The 22,259-nt window shown below is 35.2% G+C and overlaps 1 protein-coding gene across 2 annotated transcripts; it reads left to right on the top strand.

Moving 5' to 3' along the window:
• Positions 1-278: 278 nt before the first annotated feature.
• On the top strand, positions 279-4,996 carry LOC112746702 (uncharacterized). Of its 2 annotated transcripts, none has more exons than XM_072218394.1 (11): positions 279-700; positions 950-2,957; positions 3,060-3,140; positions 3,253-3,280; positions 3,423-3,505; positions 3,615-3,647; positions 3,770-3,848; positions 3,944-3,996; positions 4,097-4,157; positions 4,335-4,414; positions 4,604-4,996. In XM_072218394.1, the coding sequence occupies exons 2-11, from the start codon at positions 2,937-2,939 to the stop codon at positions 4,688-4,690; spliced, it is 606 nt and encodes a 201-aa protein (XP_072074495.1). In that variant the 5' UTR covers positions 279-700; positions 950-2,936; the 3' UTR covers positions 4,691-4,996. The 2 variants fall into 2 exon arrangements, with proteins under 2 accessions (XP_072074495.1, XP_025650749.1); XM_025794964.3 differs by having other exon boundaries at positions 288-700; positions 2,800-2,957.
• Positions 4,997-22,259: the final 17,263 nt, after the last annotated feature.

The following is a 22,259-nucleotide window of genomic DNA, read 5'->3' as shown; positions in this document are numbered from 1 at the left end:
GTTTTTAGAAGTTGGTTTGTGGTGCTACTTTTTATTTGCCCTTCTTTCTCTTAGGGTTATTAGCATTGTTTTAAAAATCGAACCGGATTTATTGGTTCAACCGGGTTAATTGAGAACCGATCATCTAGCAATTAAGTTGAAGTGCAAAACCGCCTAACAAAAAACCGATAAAAAATCGGTCGAATTGACGGTTAACCGATGACTGTTTGAACCAAACGATTTTTTTCCCAGTTTTCAATTTAAAAAAAATAAAAAATATATAAACCCTCCCCCATTATCTCTCTTTTTCACTCACGCTCACGCACAATTCCACGGAACCCAGCCCCCCCCTCTCTCTCCACTTCACAGAACCCTAGCCCCCTTTTCTTTTCTCTCTCCCAGCCAACAGCAGCGGGAGGCCAGGAGCCACCGCCCAGTGCCCAACGCCGTCGTCGCCGACGAACTCGTCTCCTCAGCCAGCGCCCAGCCTCGTCGTCGCTGATCCTCTTCTCCTAGATCCCATCTCCTCGCGTCGCTAGGTCTCATCGCCGAACGGGTGGAGGGTGCTGTCGCCGCCGGGTGGAACTGACCGTGGTGGCATCAAGAATCATCGGCTGTGGAAGGTGAAGGTATACTCGTCGCCTGTCATCGTTTCTCTTCCCCTCGCCGTCGTCTATCTGTGTCGCGGTTGAGCTCGACGGTCTCAACGACCCTTCCTCCGGTAAATAATGCTGCTTGAATTATTTTCACTTGTTTTTGTACTTTTGTTAATAATGCTGATTGAGTTGCTGATTTTACTATTTTAGTGATCTTTGATTTGCTGGGTTAATAGTATTGAATAACTGATTTTGATAACTTTTTATTATCCTGAGTTGTTGAGTTGTTGATTTTTTGAAATGATGTTGCTATCTGGAATAATACTGTTGCTGGTTTTCTGCTTTTCTGATTTGGATATGGCTGATGTTGTAAGTGAGTGGCAAGTTCATGCGGAGGTTCAGGCTCCCTGAGAACGCCAAGATGAATCAGGTGAAGACATCCATGGAGAATGGTGTTCTTACTGTCACTGTTCCCAAGGCAGAAGTTAAGAAACCTGATGTTAAGTCCATTCAAATCATTGGTTAAACAATATAATCTTCTGGTTTTCAAGCCTGTGTTTGCGTTTTGTTGTGAATTGTGATTGCCTAATATCTATGATGTTCATGTCCTAGAAATATAAATCATGTAGTAGTGGTAAGTAAGAAAGCAAGATTATTATGATATATGAGATGTCATCAAGTATGTAGTGCACGAATGGAACTTTTTCTGTGGCTGTGCTTTGAAAATCCTATCTATGATGAAAATCTTGAAACTAACAATGATGATTACGATTTTTTATGATTAGAGTTTTGTTTAGTTTAAAAAGGTGAAATTTTAAATTTTATTATGTTAGAAATTATTGAATTTAAATATTTGAAATTATATATTTAATTTTTAATAATTGTGTTTAAAATTTATTTAAACCGGTTGAACTCTGGTCGAACCATTAAACCAGTGAACCAGTTATCTTATTGGTTCATTGACCGTTCCGGTTTTTGCAACCTTTGTTATTAGTTTAAACATTATTAAATTTGTATATTTGAAATTATATATTAAATTTTTAATAATTTAATTATATATTTAATTAAACCGGTTCAACCACGGTTGATCCCGGTGAACCATTGAACCATTGAACCAGTAGCTTGACCGGTTCAATGATCGGTTCGGTTCTCGCAACCTTGGTTTTAATCGTTCCTATTGGTCTTGTGTTGTGCTGTGTTTTAGTTGTTCTTGTTATTGTGATTTTGAGATTTTCAGTTCATCTTCATGCCCATGTTCTTGTTTTATTATAATTTGTTATAAGTTGTTAATTGTTTCTGACTTATAATTGTTCTTATCCTTGTTCAATTCATGACTTCCTAGTATATTTTGATTGATATTTTTAGGGATAATACTCATTTTGGTCCCTCAATTTGCATGCGAGTTTTAATTTAGTCCTAAAGTTTCAATCGCCTCTATTTAGTTCGTAAACTATGCGAATGTGATTCATGTTAGTCCGTGGGATATTTTCGACTTACAAACGTAACAAAACACTAACGTGGATAGCCGGATGCTACGTTAACGACATCATTTTTGTTTTGGCTCTCAAATAGTCCAAAAAATATCGTAAGTGGTATTTATTGAAACTTTTCCTCCCAAAACAAGTAATCCGATGTCGTTTTACAAGTTCTAGCATGGTATTTGGTTGTCCATGTCAGTATTTCATTAACATTATTGTGTCGGAAATTATCCACGGGCTAATGTGAGACACGTTTGTAAAGTTTAGGGACTAAAGAGAGGCAATTGAAATTTTATGGACTAAATTGAGGCTTGCGTGCAAGTTTAGGGATCAAATTGAGTATTAACTCATATTTTTATATAATTTTTTTATTTGATTTGTGAGTTTATATTTGGATAAATTGATAATATTTTGGTTGATTTAGTATTTTTAATTTGAATGATATTTTAAGATGTATATTAATTAAATTATAATTATATTTTATTGTGTTTATTTATATATTTTATTATAAAATAGTTATTTCGATTGAATTACGGTTAAATCAATTAAATTAATGAATCAATAACTAAAGTGGTTTGATGACGGTTTGGTTTTTTGAACCTTGATTATTATTATTATTATTCTCAAACCAGATTCCTAATTCAAAATATAAAGAAGTTACTCAATTTTGAAATAGAATGAGACAAAAATAAACATCAACCCTAATTGGAGAAACATTCTGCCTGTTTGTTCCCTTTTGTATCCAGGTCAGGTTTCATCTTCGAAGCTTTGCTAGGGTTTGCTGGTTCAAATCATCCATCTATCATCTTCCCTTTGTTTCTGCCCTTATTAGCAGACAGTAGTTTCAGTTTCTGATTCAGACGCTGTTGGAATTATTGCATCCATGTCTAACATCAGCAACAATGTAACTCTAACGTCGTTTTTATCGGAACTTTATCCCCTTCGAATATCGCCATCTTTCACTTTCAAAACCAACATCTAGTGTTGAATTTTTGTGTTGGATCAGGTGGCTGGGGTTGACAACACCTTCAGAAGAAAATTCGATCGAGAAGAGTATTTGGAACGAGCTCGGGAGCGTGAGAGGCAGGTAATTTCTTTTTACTTAAACGCTAGTGTTCTATTTCCGAATTTCCAATCATTTCTGGCTTGTTTTTACTAATTCATGATATTGTGTTGTATTTTATGTCAAATTTGAATAGGAGGAGGAGGGTCGATCTAAATCTAAAGGTGTGCCACTTTCTTCATATGCCTCTATTTGCATTAGCTTCAAAATATTTTCAATGTTCTTGGGTTAATTATTTTGTTAAGTTGGAGAAATTTTCAAGTGATATTATATCAAGTCAACATCACCTTTGTCATATTGATGCAGCTAAAGGTCCTCCAGTGCAGAGGAAACCCCTAAAACATAGAGATTATGAAGTGGACCTCGAGTCCCGCCTAGGCAAGACTCAAGTAAGCAACTATGGACACCCATGTGATTGTTCTAGCATTTCTGAACGACTATACTTTTATATGCATCTATCTAACGTCTAAACTTTATTGATAAAATGCAATGTTGCAGGTTGTTACGCCGGTTGCACCACTGAGTCAGCAGGTATACTTTTACCATGATATTAATATTAGGAAAACTCTCAGCTTTGTTTCAATATTTGCTATGGGCAATCTTGTGCTTTGTACGGTATGTAACTCATTTTGATATGATGACTTTCTTATCAGGCTGGATATTACTGCTCTGTTTGTGAGTGTGTGGTAAAGGACTCAGCGAACTACTTGGATCATATTAATGGAAAGAAACGTACGTGGCCATTTATATATGATTCCTTCCATTAGTTGATGCAGTTTTCAGTTAGCCTTCGCTTTGCTCATTTTATAACTATGTTTGTCTCTTAGATCAAAGAGCTTTGGGCATGTCTATGCGAGTTGAACGAGCCTCTCTCCAACAGGTACCCTCTCAAGATAGACAATCTTTTCTGTCCGTCATTTGGTTAGAGTACATATTTTAGTATCTTTGGGAGCAGTAGTAAATTTTTTGGTGGGAAACAGGTTCAGGAACGATTTGAGGTTCTTAAGAAACGTAAAGATCTTGGCACATTCACCGAGCAAGGTAATGCATTGGATTTTACCGCATTAATCAGAATCATACAAATTTCAAAGTCAAATCTATCTATTATTCTTATTGTCTTTATCTTTGCCTGGAACTATAGACCTGTAACTTATCTTCCATGTATGATGGTCATTGACTCATTTCTTTAACATTGCCTTTGAACTGTACCTTTTGTAGATCTTGACGAAAGGGTTCTAAAACAGCAGCTAGAAGAGGAAGAAAGAAAACGATTGCGTCGTGAAAAGAAGAAGGAAAAGGTCAGGAGTATGTAGTTGCTTATTTTGTATCATTGTTCCCCCTCTTTTCTATCAACCCTGATTTTTCTTCTTTTCTCTTAATGTTCTTTTATTTTGATCGGTAATAATGGTAAACATCTTTTTAGGAGTAAAAAAAAGAGTTTTCATTCAACAAGTTAGTAATTAGGTAGTGTTTTATTTTGAATTCAGAAAGAGAAGGCAATGGAAGAACCGGAAATTGATCCTGATGTTGCGGCCATGATGGGGTTTGGTGGTTTCCGGTCATCAAAGAAATGATGCCATTCTACATGCAGGATGGACTTTCTGCAATTTTGAGCAGCTTTTCTGCAATGATAAGATGAATCTACCAGCCTGATTCCCGGTGGTTTAAAGGTCAATCTATGGTGAAGGAAATATTAGCGGGTTCAAAAATTGGAAGTTTGGGAGCTCGTAATTTTTTTTTCTTTGGTTCTTGTATATTTCTTATGAGAACTATGTTATGTAATGTTATGTAAGCTCTACACAAGTGTGCTTTGACAACTATCATTAGCCAAGGTTGCGAGAATCGGACCGGTCAATAAACCGGTAAGTTTACTGGTTCAATAGTTCATCGGTCGACCGAGATTTAACTGGAGTTTAATCGGTTTAATTAAATATTAAATAAAATTATTAAAAAATTTATATATAAAATTATTAAAATTATATTCAATTTATTCAAGTATTCAACTATGTTATCCAATTATAAAATTCAATCCAATAATGTTATTCAGCAACACAAAAATATGCTCGGGTTCAGCAATTTTAAAAAATCAAATACTCAGTAATATTCATCATATTTAACAGCAATTCTAATTAAAATTTGTTTAGGTTCAATAACAATTCTAATTTATTCAAGTATTCAACTCTGATATCTAGAAACAAAATTCAATTTAATTATGTTATCTAATCACAAAAATTTTGCTTAGTTTCAGCAACAATTGTGAAAAATTAAATACAATAGAAACAACCACTAAATTCAATAACAATTTTAATTTATTCAAATTTGACATTGAAACTAGTGAAAGAACATGATCGAAAATTTGAACAGAGCTTGCCCGGTTAATTAGTTTCGAACTTCTGAGACTGCGATGAAATAAAAAGACGACGACCACCACCACTACCATCCAACGGAGCAGATGCTGTTTGATTGCTTCCGTATGCTTCTTCCGCTGACGAAGCGAACGCAGGAACACGAGACCGCAACGACGAGCTTATGAGTGCGAGACCGAGAGAGTGACGAGGTGGGGCTGTGAGAGACTGAGAGTGACGACTGACGAGATGTGGGGAGAGACGAGAGAGTGACGCAGTGAGGGTGAGGCCGTGGAGTGTCGAGAGAGAAGAGAGATGAGGTTGGGGTGGAGAGTTCCATTCAGATTAGGTTTTAACAAAAGGGGGTGGGGGAAGAGGCATCTGAAATGACGTAGTTTGTAGGTAAAGTTAAAGAAAAAAAATAAAAAACACAACCCGGATCGGGTTGCATTAACCGGCTAGGTCACCGGTTTTTACTGGATCTCATGCTTATTCGGTTCAATAAGTAACTCGACCCGACCAGATAACCGAATGACCGAATTTTCGGTCGAACCGGTCGGATTGAGCCGGGTTTGATAACTATGCTTTTCATCATACAAATAGCCAGTAACTCTTCCTACACCCCAAAAAAAGACTAAATTGCGCTGGTAGTAATTCGACCCCTCAACTATCAATAGAAAAATAAAAGAACGATCAATAAGAGAGGAAATGGTCATGTGAAGAATGAGATTTAATATATACCTCCAAGATTGCAGGAGTAACTAATCAATGGCAAACTTTGGGGGTTAGGGTTCTTCTTTTGGTTTCAAAATTTTACTTCAGTTTCAGAGAGGACAGGAGACTTAGATGAGTGTGGGACTGGGTTACGGTGATAGAGGCGGCCGACGACAGAAGCTACAACCCGACCTTCCGACAACGACGGTGACAAAAGCTTCAAACGGACCATCCGACGACGATGATAGCGACAGAAGCTTCGAGTGGCGATGGTGGCAACGGATGGTGGCAACGGCTGGTGGCCACTGCCGGTGCCGATATTGGTAAGGACGGTGGAGTGGAGGCGTTCCTTCTGGCTTCAGCCTTCAACCTTCAGCTCGTTAAGCAAATTAGGGTTTGAAGGGGAGACGGAGGCATTAGGCTCGAAGGGATTGGGTGGGTTAGTGGGTTTTTGGGAGTTTTGACTGTTGTTTTTTTTTTGGAGTGTCAAAAACGACGCCATTTCTGATGAGAATGGCAAAATCGGACTTTTAGAAAACTCGATCGGTTCGACCGGTTCACCAATTAATTACTGGTTTGATCGGTTTTCAATCGGTTTTTTACAAAATGATTTGAGATCAACTAGACCGATCAGATGATCGATTCTTAATTAATTCGGTTAAACTGGTCGGTCCGGTCCGGTTTTTAAAACATTGCCATTAGCTCAATTCACGATCAACGTTCGCAAATTATGCAGTAGACATTTTTGCCATTGTTACATTAGTTTGGGGGATAACAGTCAATTTAAGTACGACATTTGAGTTAAGACTCAATTTTCCCATTAAAGTTCACCTTGCCTTGAAATTGAATCTACAAATTTCCAATTAGTATAGGATCTCCAAATATTCAATCTAACTCGCATTAACATCTCCAACGTCTGGTGTGATTTCTGTTAATGGTGTGTTAAGTTGGCATATTAACTTGCCATGGTGTGATTATATTTAATGATAAAAAAGTCTTATTTTTTTTTAATTTTATTTATAAAAAATCTCATTAAAATTCTATCTTTAAAAATGTGAGATATTATATATGTCATGTTTTTAAATCTTTGGTATTTAGATTCAAATGAAGCCTTCATTCCGTAGTTTTTTCAATCTTGTTTCATTGATGAAAAAATTGTTTCAGCTATCGATCAATTATCCATATAAAATTTTTAATCAATCGCTAATATAAAAAATTGAAGAAATTTGATAATTAATTGTATTTCATATATAATATAATAAAACTATATTCATACTTATAAGAAACAACAAATAAGTATAAGCCGTATTGAAATCGGACAAAAATGCTAAGCCGACCAAGATCTTTGTTGAGATGACATACTATGATAATCCGGGTCCGGCTTGTAATGAAAGTCCCGAATCAATTCAATATCAACCGTAATTTCCCAGTTGTATACCCCATGTCAAATCAAATACAAAAAGAATAAATTATGAATTCATAAAGCCACCTTAGGCATTGGCTCAATCACTTCACAACATTGCCATGCTGGTAAACCAGGAATAATTGATCCCTCTGTAATTATTAATTAACATCCTTATATTCTGTGACTGTTTCCAAGGATACTATTAATTGGAGCACACAATTCTAGTCCCAATCCAAACCTTCAGGGAAGGGCAGATCAGAGAAATTTATAGTTGTCTTTCCACCGGCGAATCTTCTCCGAATTGAGTTGGCAATGACTTCCAGTGCAAGTTGGGTTCCCATTCTGCTTCTTTGAGGATTTTCAAGATCTCTTTTGCAACTATCTTGCTTCCCTCAGCTGTAAGATGAATCCCATCGCTGTCCAATAACTAAACAAGCTAATCAAATGAAGGAAATTTAGAAACTATGAGAGCTTGCTTACATGAAGCAAACGTCTCGCCAACTGAATTCATGGAACACACTACGTTCTGGTATGGAAAGTGGTAGGTGGTACGTCATGTAAAAATATTTAATATGGAAATTATTCTTAGGCGTTTTGGTAGGCAGATTAATTATAAATTGATCCTTGTGAATTTGTATGCGATTCTACGTCTGGTAAATTCGTGTAACTATGCGCGTATGTAATATGAGTCGGATAGTAATTCAGTTCCAGTCAGAACCTGTTTCCCAGAAGCTGTGGCTCATTGACAGGAGGAAAACCAAGAAATATGATGCGCGTTTTCTTTGAAAGGCTCTGGAAATCATTGACAGTCATCTCAAACTTTGCAAGGTTTGCAATGATTATAAAAAGGAACCACTCATATAGAGACCTTTGAAACGATTTTTTAAATATTTTTTAATGATTAAAATTCAATACATATAATCAATTAAATCATATTATTTTTGTCAAAATTAGATTAGATAAATTAATTTTGGCCAGAAAATCGATAAACCAAATAGTAAATCGATCTAAATTAATATTTTTTATAGAAAATAATTACAGTAATCTTATTATAGAAAATAACTAAAATATTATTATATATATATATATTTTTATTTTTAGAATTCTAACTTCTAACTCTTTAACAGCACAGAGAGAAGAGAAAGGTTAAAATTTAGGCTTCTTAAAATAATAATAATAATAATAATAATAATAATAATAATAATAATAATAATAATAATAATATTTTAGTTATTTTTTATAAAAAATATTAATTTAAATTGATTCAAAAAATAATTTATTGCTTTTTGGCCAAATCAATATGTCTGATCTAATTTTGACGGTTTAATAATTATATATATTGAATTTTAATTACTAAAAAATATTTTTAAAAAACGAGGTTTTAACCATTTTTATTTGAATGGCTCCTTCATAAAAACCAAAAAAGAAAATGCTGTGAAACTTTTGTTTACCTTTAGATGGAGGTAAGTTTCAAAGTGGTCCCTGAAGTTACCCTCAAGCCTCATAGTGATCCATGAAGTTAAAAATTACTCATATTCATCCCTGAAGTTGCACTCCAGGACTCAGACTCGTCCTTCCGGCCAATTTCGTCCAGCTGGCGCAACCGAAAAGCTGAGTTGGACTCGTTGGTGACACGCTGTCAGCACAACGGCTAGCTGACGTGGCGACATAAACTGTTTTGATTCAATTTGGTCCCTAAATTGAGGTTAAAAACTCTAATTCCCAATTGAATCTCTTCTCCTCTCTTTTCCATCGCACTAGAGGTGACTCTCTTCTGTTGCTTCTCCTAAAATGTCTTCTCTATCTTCAAAAACTACAACATAGAAGTACAAGGAAGTGGCTTTGAGTCCTTGTCACCCTTCACCAGCTCTAGATGCCTAAATTGACGAATGCATTGCGGCATGCTAGCAGTAACCAAAAGCAAGCTTCCAACACCCTTTTCACTCACAATGTTACCTCCAAAACCAGTGTAACGCAATGTTGGGTATATCACCCTTCGGCATATTATATGATCCAAGAACTGGATCCCCCTTGAAATATACTCAATCTCTAGCTTCAAAATATCCAACCTTAATCCAAACGTACTCACACAAAACTCAATAATTTTCTTCCCAACTTCCACTGCATCCTCCCTAGGTCCTCTAATTCCAATTAAGAAGTGACCCCTATATCTTATATAATCCATCTGCCTAGTCTTCTCCTTTTCACTGGATGAAACAAACTCTGGCCATGCAGGGTTATGACAACCATCATCAATTGAATACCGTCATATTGAATCAAACTTACAAGGCCTAAAAAACTCAACAATCATCCCTTCCATCATGAGATCCAATTTATTAAGGCAGACATTAACAATCAATAGACTTAAAATCCCACAATAACCATATACCTTAGCAGCCTCCTTTGGCGCAAAACCAAAGAAAGTCCTCAACCAATATGGGTCCGACTTCGGCTCATTCTCATTGAGAATCCTCTTCTTAGTAGCCCTCCTCTTCTTAACCTTCCTCAACTCTTCCTTCTCCTCATCATTCCTAGACACACACTTCAAAGGATGTTCTTTAAGTGCAGATTTTATCAAATCTAATATTTTCCTATCCTTTGTACCTTTTTCAAGACACACCATGACTATATTCTGATCCACAATATCAAGAGTCTCACTCAAATTTCCCTTCAAAAATCACAAGTATCCAGCAAAATTACTCCTAATTGCTCGACACGGTGGTGGTGGCTTTTTGGAGTTTGGGTGAAAAGAGTGGAGAAGGAAAGTGTGCTGGCAGGGATTGGCGGCATGACCAAAGGTGTTTGATGAATTTTCGCAATGACATTATTGTATCTATTGTTGAATTTACATTTACGACCTAAAAATGAAAATGAAGGATATAAATTACTTTTACAAACTATCACATATCTTGTAAATCAATAGTCAAAACCACAAAAAAAAATGCCATCACAAAGAAAATAAAAATTTATAAGATAATAAAGCCATTGCAGAAGTTTCCATGATTATAAGCTCAAAAAACAAGTACCTATGCACTTCATTTGCCTTGCCAAGAAATCTGAAACCTGATAGCCATGAGGTATAAATTACTTCAAATTTCCAATAAAAGAAGGGAAAGAAAGTAAGACATTAGTTACAATTCATGAGAACACAACTCACAAAAGTAATGGAAAAATAACCAAAACACCCTATAGTTTGAAATAACTTAGAAAATAATTGCATGTGAGGTGCCTTAGCAGATATATCTCCAAACATAAGATGATATCTGCAAAAATATTAATAGTAATAAACCGCTTGATGCACCCAAAGTAAGAATGTTAGAATATAAGAATTTATATCATACTCTACACAATTTTATTAGATAAGATTAGCATAAAATACATAAAAGTAAGGTGCCCATGTGAATTCCATATTATTACAACCACTACTGATTCCTGAAAATATGTTTGCAAAGATGTAAGCCTAGAGTTTATCACAGGATTGCCAAATTCACATGGTTTCACAGTGGTGCTAGTAGTAATTGATCAACTCTCCGAATATGCACAGTACACGTTCTACTGCTTAAAGGTGATTACAATGCTATGTTAACTGCTGAGTTATTTTTCATTAACATTGTCAAGCTCCGTGGCATGCCAGGAACCATTTTGTCAGACTGGGATAAGTGTTCATTAGTGCTTTTGCCAGGAATCGTGTGGTTTTTGAAGATGGAGAAGACACTATAGGAGAAGCAACAGAAGAGAATCATCTCTGATGCGATGGAGAAGAGAGGAGAATAGACTCAATTGGGGATTAAGATTTTTAACCTCAATTTAGGGACCAAATTGAATCAAAATAGTTTATGTTGTCACGTCAGCTTGTCGTTGTGCTGACAGCGTATCACCAATGAGTCCAACTCAGCTTTCCGATTGTGCTAGCTGGACTAAATTGGCCAGAAAGACGAATCTGAATCCCGGAGTGTAACTTCAGGAATGACTATGAATAATTTTTAATTTCAGAAATCACTACGAAACTCGAGGGTAATTTTAGGGACCATTTGAGGCTTACCTCCTTTAGATGGATAACAATTTTAATCATATTTTAAATGTATTCTTGGAGAGGTACATGTCTGAAGCCACTTGGATGCGCAAGTACTGAATCATTGCCGCCCAAGTACACAATTACCAATGATGGTTGGGCATCCTGCGTCAAAAAAGATATCATAATAAAAGGGTGATTAGAATAATAATAACTTGAATCAAATTTGCAACACGTTTGAAAGATACTATAAAAATGAAGCTCTATTTTTCAGAAACTAACGTATTTAAAAATTAAGAAGATCGATAATCATTACTCTTTTAGTATATCTCAATCAAAATATGAGCAGCAAAAAGCGCAAGGCTCTTGAAGCTAATAAATATGTGGCACTTATAGTCAATTTGATGATAGCTGGGAAAAATTTGTTCGAGAACTTGGAGAGCACGCCTTGAATTCCATCCACCGTATCCTCTCAAAATTATATCTGCCTATATTAATCCATCAAAACACAGTATTACTCCAGTCCCATAAAGCCACATATAAAGCAATTTAAAATTAATTTCCATTATTATGCTAATATTTTAAATAGAGGTATTAAGAACCAATATCTTTACTTCTTTAGTTAAAGAAATAGAAAGTTGATTCAAAAGACACTGTTAACAAAACAGTATAGGTAAATGACTCAAATCAGCAAATTTTTTAAACAACCACAATTAATATATTTTTTTAAATATCTAAATAATTAACATTAATTAACGATTTGAATTATAAGGATTTGAATCCCATATCAATCCCCTCCCCCATCGTGGTTCCTCGCATTTTGCGCTACTTCCAACCACCGCAGTGTCTTCCTCGCGATTCGCAGTGTCGTTCACCATCGCAGAGTCCTTCTCGTTGCGATTCGAAGCGCCGCTGACCACCACAGCGCCATTCTCGTCGCGATTTGCAGCCCCGCCAGCACAGCATCGCCGATCTCGCGCGATTGCAGCGCCGCCACCACCGCTGTAGCCCTCCTCCCTTTGCGGTTTGAAAATCACCTTTGCAGCCCTCCTCTCCTCATGGTTCACAAATTACCGCCGCAGCCCTCCTCCCCCACCACCGCCGCAACCCCGCCAGTACAACATCGCTCCCAAAATGTTCCTGCTGCGGTGAGATGACTTCTTATCAAGCTTGAAAGTTATATATTGATTGCTCATGTTTATTATGTTGACAGTTATTAACAATTATATCTTTTGCAATCACTTTCTTTTGACTAGTATTAACAATTATACCTTTTTCTTTGTTAACATATTTTTTGTTTATGTATGGTTGTAAAGTTATTTCTATCCCAATGCTGGGTTGACTGGGAATACCTTCATTCATTTTTTTATTAGATATCAAATTGATTATTAGCATGTTTAATTTTATCATTTCATTATAGCTTGTGAAGAAGAAGAATCCAGATTAGTTGCAGTGGTTACACTAGCATTATCTTTAAACTACACGTTATTCAAATCAACTCTAAAGTTGCTTTTATCCCTTGTAAGTGGATGATTTTGCTATTTTTGTTTATCTCTTCACATAGATGTACCAGTTAACTTTGCATAATAGATAAGAACTTTATTGATCTGGAATAGATTTGGTACATGTTGTATACAAAAAAGGTGTATTCTTGAGTTAAGGAAATTGTTATTGACTTGTCAATAGACCAAGGTAAACTGACTGTTGTATCATACCATTGCAATTGGTAGAAACTAAATTAACTACTAAGATTCATTGTTTTTACTGTGTCGCTGAAGCAAAAAGTGCATGAGCTGCTTAACCTGCAGATGTTGAGAATAAAAGATATAATGGAACAACTAAGAGATATGAAAGGGTAATGCTAAATTTCTGAAGAAACTTTCAGCTAAAAATAAGGGAAGTTGAAGTCTTCATAAAGGCTGTAAATCCTTGTAAAATAAGTTAGGCACCATCCACGCCGCACTTCCAATACTTGAAAACCAGCAAAAGCTTGATTACATGCTCCATTACTGTGCCTTCCTAAGCAATTAAGCATCATAGAATTGAGCAAGCATAACAACAAGAGCTAGATTTATAGGAATTGCTTATATACGTTGGCATCTTTTAGATCTTTCTTGTTACTTTGACATTGAAGATACAATGAAGGCTTGTTTTATTTTTATTTTTTATTTCATGTTGAAGAAGTAACAAGAAGCAACTATTATTTATAACAATTTTGATTCCATCATCAAAATAGAAGAATCAATGATGCCAAAAGCTGTGTGATTATTATTAGTTAAATTGTAGTTGGTTCAGAAAAATCATTGTTGTTAATCATTCTATTAGAAAAAAATCATCATTAATTAACACGTGTGTGATATTCCTTGTGTTTTGGTTTTATGTTTTTTTTTGATTTGTCATTCACATAACTTCTATTAAAATAACATTTATTTAGTATGGAAAAAGACCACAATGCTGAAAAACATGGCGAGTAGGATTTTAAAAAAGAAAGCTCATGCAATTCTTAAAGAAATACAGAAAAAAGTATAAAGTAACATCCATTCAGTACGAAAAAGGAACATCCTGCTGCTTGACAGAAATAACATCCACTTAGATCTTTGTAAAAACAATCAAGTACCTACACGGAGAAACATGCCGAGTAGAATTAAAAAAAAAGCCCATGCAACTTTTAAAGAAATACAGACATCCACAACTGCAATGCAAGAAAACTCAAAAAATGTATAAAGTAACATCCATTTAGTATGAAAAAGAAACATCTTGACACTTAACAAAAGTAACATTTACTTAGATCTTTACAAAAATAATCAGGTACCTACACGGAGAAACATGTTAAGTAAGATTTAAAAAAAAAGGGTCATGCAATTCTTAAAGAAATACGACATCCACAACTGTAACATAAAAACACTCGAAAAATGTATAAAGTAACATCTGTTTAGTATGCAAAAGGAACATCCCGATGGTTAACAGAAGTAATATCCACTTAGATCTTTGTAAAAACAATCAGTTACCTTGAAGGTTGTGGTAGGCTTAGAGAAGGGGGTTGAATCTATGCCTTCCTTTTTGGTTGCTGTTATTACCCTTTTAAAACAAATTTGCAGCTTTGATTCTGTTTGAACTCAGCAGCGGAAATTTATGAGACAATTTATTTTTGTCTCATGAATATCAGAAAACAGAACACAGCAGAGAAGAGAAAAGCTAACACCAGCATGTATCCTGGTTCGGTTGCCTTGTGCTATGCAACCTACATCCAGTCTCCTCCACAACTATGGAAGAATTTCACTATAGTTAACAGTATTACATACACCAATAACACAGGATTGACCCAATCCTTTCACACTCAAGTTCTAACCTAACTTGACATTGGCTATGCTGATACCTAACTATACCTCTTAGTGCTAACCCAACTAAGAAAGGGATACCTTACAGGTACAAGATACAAGACACTTAACCATCCTAAAGAAATCTGAAAATAACTCTAGGCTTTTCTCTCAAGTGTTTCACTCAGTCTTTTTCCACTCATGGCTTTTTCTTGAGCTTTCTCACAATGCCTTTTCTCACAAGAAATTACAGAAAGATAAACTTAGAAAAGTACATTACAATCAGTAAAACATGAAGGAGATTGACTTCATCAACAGCCTCTGTGCTATGCGAAAAACCAGATTAGCAAGCCTCTGATTCAGTTCTTCATACTGGCGGAATGCACCTTTGATTAGGTTACACTGTCCAGTTAGTTGAACAACTTCAAAGAGCTCTTCTCAGAACAAAACCTCAATTCACTGGTTTTCTCTCCTTGGTTTCTGAATGAACATCAAACCTCTTTTATCTCCTTGCATGTTGATGGGTTCATCTTCCTAGGTCAACTCCTTGAGCACTGAGCTTTACCAACCCACAAGCTCACTTTTTCTTCTCAAACATCAAAGTAGGACCTTTGCTTCTGACTTTTCCAACTTGACCGAAAGCCATGAAGGAGTAACCTAAATTGTCTTCCAATGGTCAACCAAATCTGAACCATAGAAATGCAACTTGGTCCCCAAGAATCTCTTGTGACCGTGGATTTGTAGCAGTGAAGAACAGAACTTTTCTTTTGAATGCTATTTTCGGATAGAGCAGAGAGTTGGGAAGAAGGGATGAAGACTTGATGCATGCAAGATGAGATGAATTACCTTTCTTAAGCTTGATTTGGTTTGGAATTTCTGTTTTTAGCTTCTGTGCTTCAAGCTTCAACTCTCTCTTTCTTGCTTCTTTGGTTTCTAGCTTAGTGAAGAAGCTCTCTCTCTTTCTTACTTTTTCCGAAGTTGATTTGACTTGGTCAGAAAGTAGAGGAACGTTGCACTTCAAGAGGGAGAAGACTTCAATCTTACAAAAGAAGCTTTGTGAGATGGATACTGGTTTGGATTGAATTTCCATTAAGCAACCCGGTTGGCCCATCAAATCCTTTGGCTTTGTTTCTTTTGGGCTGAGTTTGTTTATTTACCCATCAGTCTTGCTAAATTATTATTATACCATTTGGGCTGTTTAAAATGATTTTGGCCTGCAACATGAAATAAATAATTAGCAACATATACTTATTAACATTTAACACTAATTATTTATTTTGCCCAAAAATAATGTTTGTCATCATTAATTAATTTAGTTAATTTCTTAACTCAACATACCTATACTGAAACACATATCGAGTAGAATTTAAAAAAAAAGAAAAATGTATCAAAAGTGTAACAGATTAAAACACAATTAAACAAGAAAAATGTATCAAAAGTATCTCAAACAGTAACGATATTCCATGTATACATGATTATAAATTTTTTAGGCATCCTTCTTCTTTTGTTGTCTTTCTCCCATACAAGACATTTTCGTAGGTAACTCCGCCCGCTATAGCATGGTCTTCGTGCTCGGTACTGTGAAGGGGTTCTTATCTCCTTACGCTTGTTTCTGAGTTGGTTGTGGCGTACAGGATGGTCGTCCAACACCTTCAGAGCTTGCTCAATGAATGAATTCTTAGGACCCAGAACTATTTCGAGCATTATTTCCTTGCGAAACTCCTTCAAGATGTCCTGAATGGCAAAATCGATTGTTAGTGAGAGATTTAGAAGCGATAAAGTAATTAGTTTGAACGAAATGAGAGTTAGTTATATATAATAGTATTGTTAAATTGACCTGATCCCAATATAGCAGATCCCTGCCTTCAGTCCAGAATTCCAAATAAATTGACTCTTAGACCATGATTAAGACCACACTTAAATTCGATCAAAATTAAACTAAATTTAATTGAATTTAATTGAATTTTAGCATCGAAATTCCATACCACCTTTAAAAAATAGCAACATCCAATCTCTAATCACATGCAATTAGCAAAATCCAACCTCTAATAATAGCAATATCTAATCTCTAATTTCAGCAACATCCAATCTCTAATTATAGCAATTTAGCAGCATGCAACAATTTAGCAAAATTAAATCACATCGACTACCACCACAGTTCTTGAATCCTAGCACAGATTAGCAAACAAAATTAAACTAAATCTAATCCAATTTTTTTCCCTAACTTTCAAACTACATAAAAAAAAACTAATGTAGCATGTGCAAGCAGAATCCAACAAATCAAACAAAAGACCAATAATATAAACTTTTTGAATGGGAGAGACCTATCATATAATTGAAAAAAACCCTCCAATCGATAATAATAAAACATCCAATCTCTAATAAAAGAACCATACAGTTGTCCAACTGGATAATCATTTCATAGCTACCAATAGATTGAGTAAAACTCCAACAAATTTGTCCAAAAAATCACTTTTTAATGCTACAATTTTAAATGATCACATTCAAATCCAAGTTCAATTTGGAAAAAAATAAACTTACTTATAATTAATCTTTTTTTATTTTAACTCCCAATCCACAAAAAAAAAAAAAACATCAGCTAACATATACAAGAAAAATTCAGCAAACCACACAAAATCAGTAACATGAAAAATTAAATTTAACTCATATACTCAAACATTAAAAATTACTTAACAAAACGTTCAGTTATTCAGCAAAATTAAAGAACATCTCATATGAACATCAATCTTAGTATTTAAACTTTAAAATAGATTACAAACATCCAATCTTCAACAATTACAATATTCATCCCCTAATAATAACAATATCTAATCTCTAACAATTACAATATTTAATCCTAATTTTAACATCTAATTTCTAGTTACAGTAATTCAGTAGCATTGCATACGGCAAATTATGTATTATGTTAAGTCTAAGAAGAGGCCACTTAGATAAAAGATGGATATTTTCCATAACGAAGCAGGGATACTTCTAAATGACTGATATACTCATACCGGACAGGTACTTGTGAGTTGTGAGCGTTTCTTAATCAAATATTATAATGAAAGCAATTATATCAATAACGTAGCTATAGTAAAATATCAAACTTTTATAAGTTAAACTATTCAATCTACTTTTTAAGTTATAAATGAAACAAATTGGTATAATACTTTTTCACATCTTATATCCAGTTATTAATTAAATATCATAATAAAATTTGGTTCGATTTCACAAAAGAACGATCCGTTCTTTTAAGGTTAGATAATAATATTGTTTTTATTGTACAACTAAATAATTTCTTTGTTATTTTCACCAATCACCATGATCTCCTAACGACAGAATTTTACGTGGCACGTTAGATATACCGACGTGTCACTCAATTAAATTAGAACAAATAATTCTCTCACTAAAATTTTTAATTGAGACAAATAATTTTTTCACCAAAATTTTTAATTAGAATAAATAGTCCCTCAGAAGAAAACATCATTTCTTTTTCTTCCTATCCTTCCTATTCCTCTTTTTCTTCCTTTGTGAATGAAATTATTTGCTAAATGACTAATGTTCTATCCTATTCTTCATAACATACCATGTGATAAGAATCACTTTAAGATCATTTTCCGTTTTAGTTTTAATTTTAAGTCCCATTATCATCCATCATTATTTTTTATATGTATTATTTATTATTGATAATATCAATATTATTACTTATTAAAATGCGTACTATATCTGAGATTTTTTTAAATTGTATTTTTTTTAAACATTTATATTGGAACCTAAAATTTTCTACTCATGCATAATCAACATTATGAAGAGTCTGATGTCTGATATCCATGACTTTAATTTTTTCCATTTGCAAAACAAAACTGTGTATCAACATTATTGAGAAATGTGAATGGTAATATCTCTTTCAACAAAATATCTCTTTCAACAAAATATCTTACTTAAGTCATAGTTTTTTTATTAAAAAGAATATTACGTAATCTTTTCTAATATTAATTACTTAATTACTGAACATTTATATTAATATCGCATTTTAATATTTAAGAAAATATCGAAAAATTTTGATTTTTATCGCTAAAGACATATGTCAAAGATTTACAAGTATTGATAAAATTGTAAAAGAACAAGAAAAGAAAAGATGAAAAAATTTTATTGATTGTTGATTAATTGAATTGTACTGAAGTATTTTTTTGTAAACTATACAGGTAAAACTAAATATATATAGAAAACATTATCCTATGAAAGATAAAAGCAAATAAAGATAAGATAAGAATAACTAAAGATAAGATAATAAAGACTAAAATTATAATTGAATTTATGTATTCTGTTGGGCTAAATTTGTGGGTCACGAGACTTTTTTTTATTGTTGTCATGGGATAAGGTGAAAGAGTAGTTTAATACGCTCGCAAGCTGGTGGATGGAAGATGTCAATAATCCACGGATAAGTTCCGATGAAATTGTTGAGCGTCTGACGTGGTGACACGGAGGAAGATGCGTGCGGTGGAACTTGAGCTACCGGTGGCAAAAATATAAAAGAAGATGATGTGCTTGAGCAGCGATCTTCAAAAAATGCATGCGGCGGAGGTTGAGCTGCTGGGAGCAAAAGTATAAAAGGAGATGTTGTGCTTGAGCAGCGATCTTCAAAAGAAAAAAAGAAAAAAAAATAAGCGCGTAGAGCGCAATAAGATTGATCTTCAGAGGGCGCATATGGCGCAATAAAATTGGTCTTCAAAGGGAAGAGGACACGTGAAGCGCAATAAGAGTGCAGATGAAATTGTCGGAAGAAGGCACAGACAGACCATAGTGACTATTCCATGAATGATAGTTGTTTCTTGTTAGAACAGGTGTAACCAAAACTGATGTTGGATTGTTAGGGTAATTTCTCACCGGAAAGGTGATAGCTTATGTATCCTCTTTAAGGAGGATACCAAGACTCTGATACCATGATAAAATTATGAAAGAATAATCACTAATTATCACGCTCCATTCATTCGTTACCTTATTACATTCTGAATGCTATGTCTGGTGAACGCTCTCCTAGGGCATCACGACAAGAACTAGATCTGGTGCAAAGGAGCACAAAGAAAGTTAAAACAAGGGAGGTTGCTGATCTCAACAAGCAGGGAAACGGCATGGATATTCAGGTCGTGGAAAATTATAACTCTCCAAAAATAGCAGATATGTCCTATAAAGACTCTTTGCTATCGCCGCCAGGTCCGAAGATGGTCGATAATATAATTCCGGAAGGGGCTATTGATGAAGATGAATCTGATCCAGAGGACAGGTGGTATAAAGATGAAGAGGTGCTAGAGAAGACGGATAAACCCTTCGATCCATGCCCAGTCATACCAGTGTCGAGAGAAGAGTTTGACGAGTGGTGTAAGCCCTGGCATGCGGCTTTGATCGTCAAAGTATTAGGAAAAAGAGTGCACTTGGGATTCATGGAACAACGACTGAATCGTGATTGGGTGAAAAAAGGTAAGATTAGTGTTATTGACATGGATCGTGATTATTTTTTGGTGCATTTTTCAAATGAGGAAGATTACTCTCATGCTCTCCTTGGAGGTCCTTGGATGATAGCAGGGCATTATCTTATTGTTCAAAGGTGGAGACCTTTTTTTCTATCAACAGAAAACGCAGTTAAGAAGATTGCTGCTTGGATTCGCATCCCAAATTTACCTATTGAACTATACAACCATAGGTTCTTATGGAGGGTTGGTTCAACCATTGGTACTATGTTAAAAATTGATCGTGCTACGTCCATACATTCTCGAGGAAGATTTGCAAGAATTTGTGTAGAAATTGATTTGTATAAAAAATTGGTACCCAGAATCTCGGTCCTTGGAAGCACTCTAAATATCGAATATGAAGGTCTCCATCTCATATGCTTCAATTGTGGCAAGTATGGACATAAGGCGGAGCAATGTAGCGAAGCAGTAAGCCACGAAGAGGACCAGGAAGCAGATATCGGTGCCAGCAGCCCGAAGGAAGAACAAGCTAATCAGAATCAGGATATTAATGTTAATAGCGCTACTCAAGGAGATTCTAATTCCCATACTAATCGAGTAAGTAATCAAGATCCCCCTAATTTTGGACCCTGGATGATGGTAAGGAGACCTATAAGAAAGAAGTTTGATAAATCCACGCCAAAATACAAGGGAGCCGAATCTGGGAGAGAGATACGCACTAATAAGGAAGATTCAAATATTGAACGAGAGACTAGTAATAAGGAAGGGTCACGTTTTAATGTGTTGAGTGATGATTTTAGTGAAGAGCCACGTGAGGAAAGCTTGCATGGAAATGCTCATGAAGAAGAGGCTATGCATGTGGGTCCAGAACAAGGATTGATCCAAGAGAAGGCTAAGCATGTTGGGCTTGCAAAAACAAAAGCAAAAGCCCAAAAGGTTATTACACCTTATAATTCTATTACAAAAAAGATTCTCAAAGCTGGAGCTGGTAAAAATCCTCAATCATCTAAGAAGAATACCTCTTTTAAGTATGGACCTAACAATGGTGAGAAGAATTCAAAGCCCAAAACCAAGACTAACCATAATTCTCCCCAAATAAGCAAGGTTACTCAATCCCACTTCTCCAGTGAACCTTCATCATCGAATAATCTAGAGAAAGAAGCGATGGAACTTGTCATACTTGAAAGCATGCGAAAACTCCAACAAGAGGAGAGAGAGGCGTATGAGGCTACAAAACAAGTGCATGACACCCTTGAGAAGCATGTGGTCAAGAATGAATTCATGGTCCAAACCCAAAAGCAACAACAACCAAACTTCGTAGTTGGAGATTCGGTAATGTTTCGGAAAGAAGGTGACCAACTGAAAAAACCTTCAGATGAAGCTATGGAGATTGCAAGTAGTAGCTCTAACAAGGACGACCATGGCATATATGGTAAGATTAATGACAGAGGGAAGGGCATTGCCTTGTCCTAAGCTTAGGTCTCTGGTGACTGTTTTTTCCTTCCATTTATGTTATCCATGTATTTTATTATATGGAATTGTCGTGGAGTTGGTGGAAAGGGTTTTCCTACTTTGATTAGAGATCTGAGGAGAGAGTTTGAAGCTAATTTCATAATTCTTCTTGAAACCCATGTTAATGGGGACCGTGGCAATAAGATTCGAGAAAAGATGGGTTTTGATGGCGTCTTTGTGGAGGAATCTAGAGGGCACTCGGGAGGTATTTGGTGTCTTTGGGACACTAATTTTTGGCAACTTATTGTTCTCCACCACCATGTTCAATTTGTTCATATGCAGGTTGTTGGTAAAAATTCTATCCCCTGGCTCTTTACAGCTGTCTATGGCAGTCCTCAAAGAGGTCAGAGAAAGGAGTTATGGAGTTGTC

This window comes from Arachis hypogaea, chromosome 2 (assembly GCF_003086295.3).
Source record: "Arachis hypogaea cultivar Tifrunner chromosome 2, arahy.Tifrunner.gnm2.J5K5, whole genome shotgun sequence".
Lineage (NCBI taxonomy): Eukaryota > Viridiplantae > Streptophyta > Magnoliopsida > Fabales > Fabaceae > Arachis > Arachis hypogaea.
Note: the sequence above shows the minus strand (reverse complement) of the source record. Positions and strands in the feature narration are given on the sequence as shown.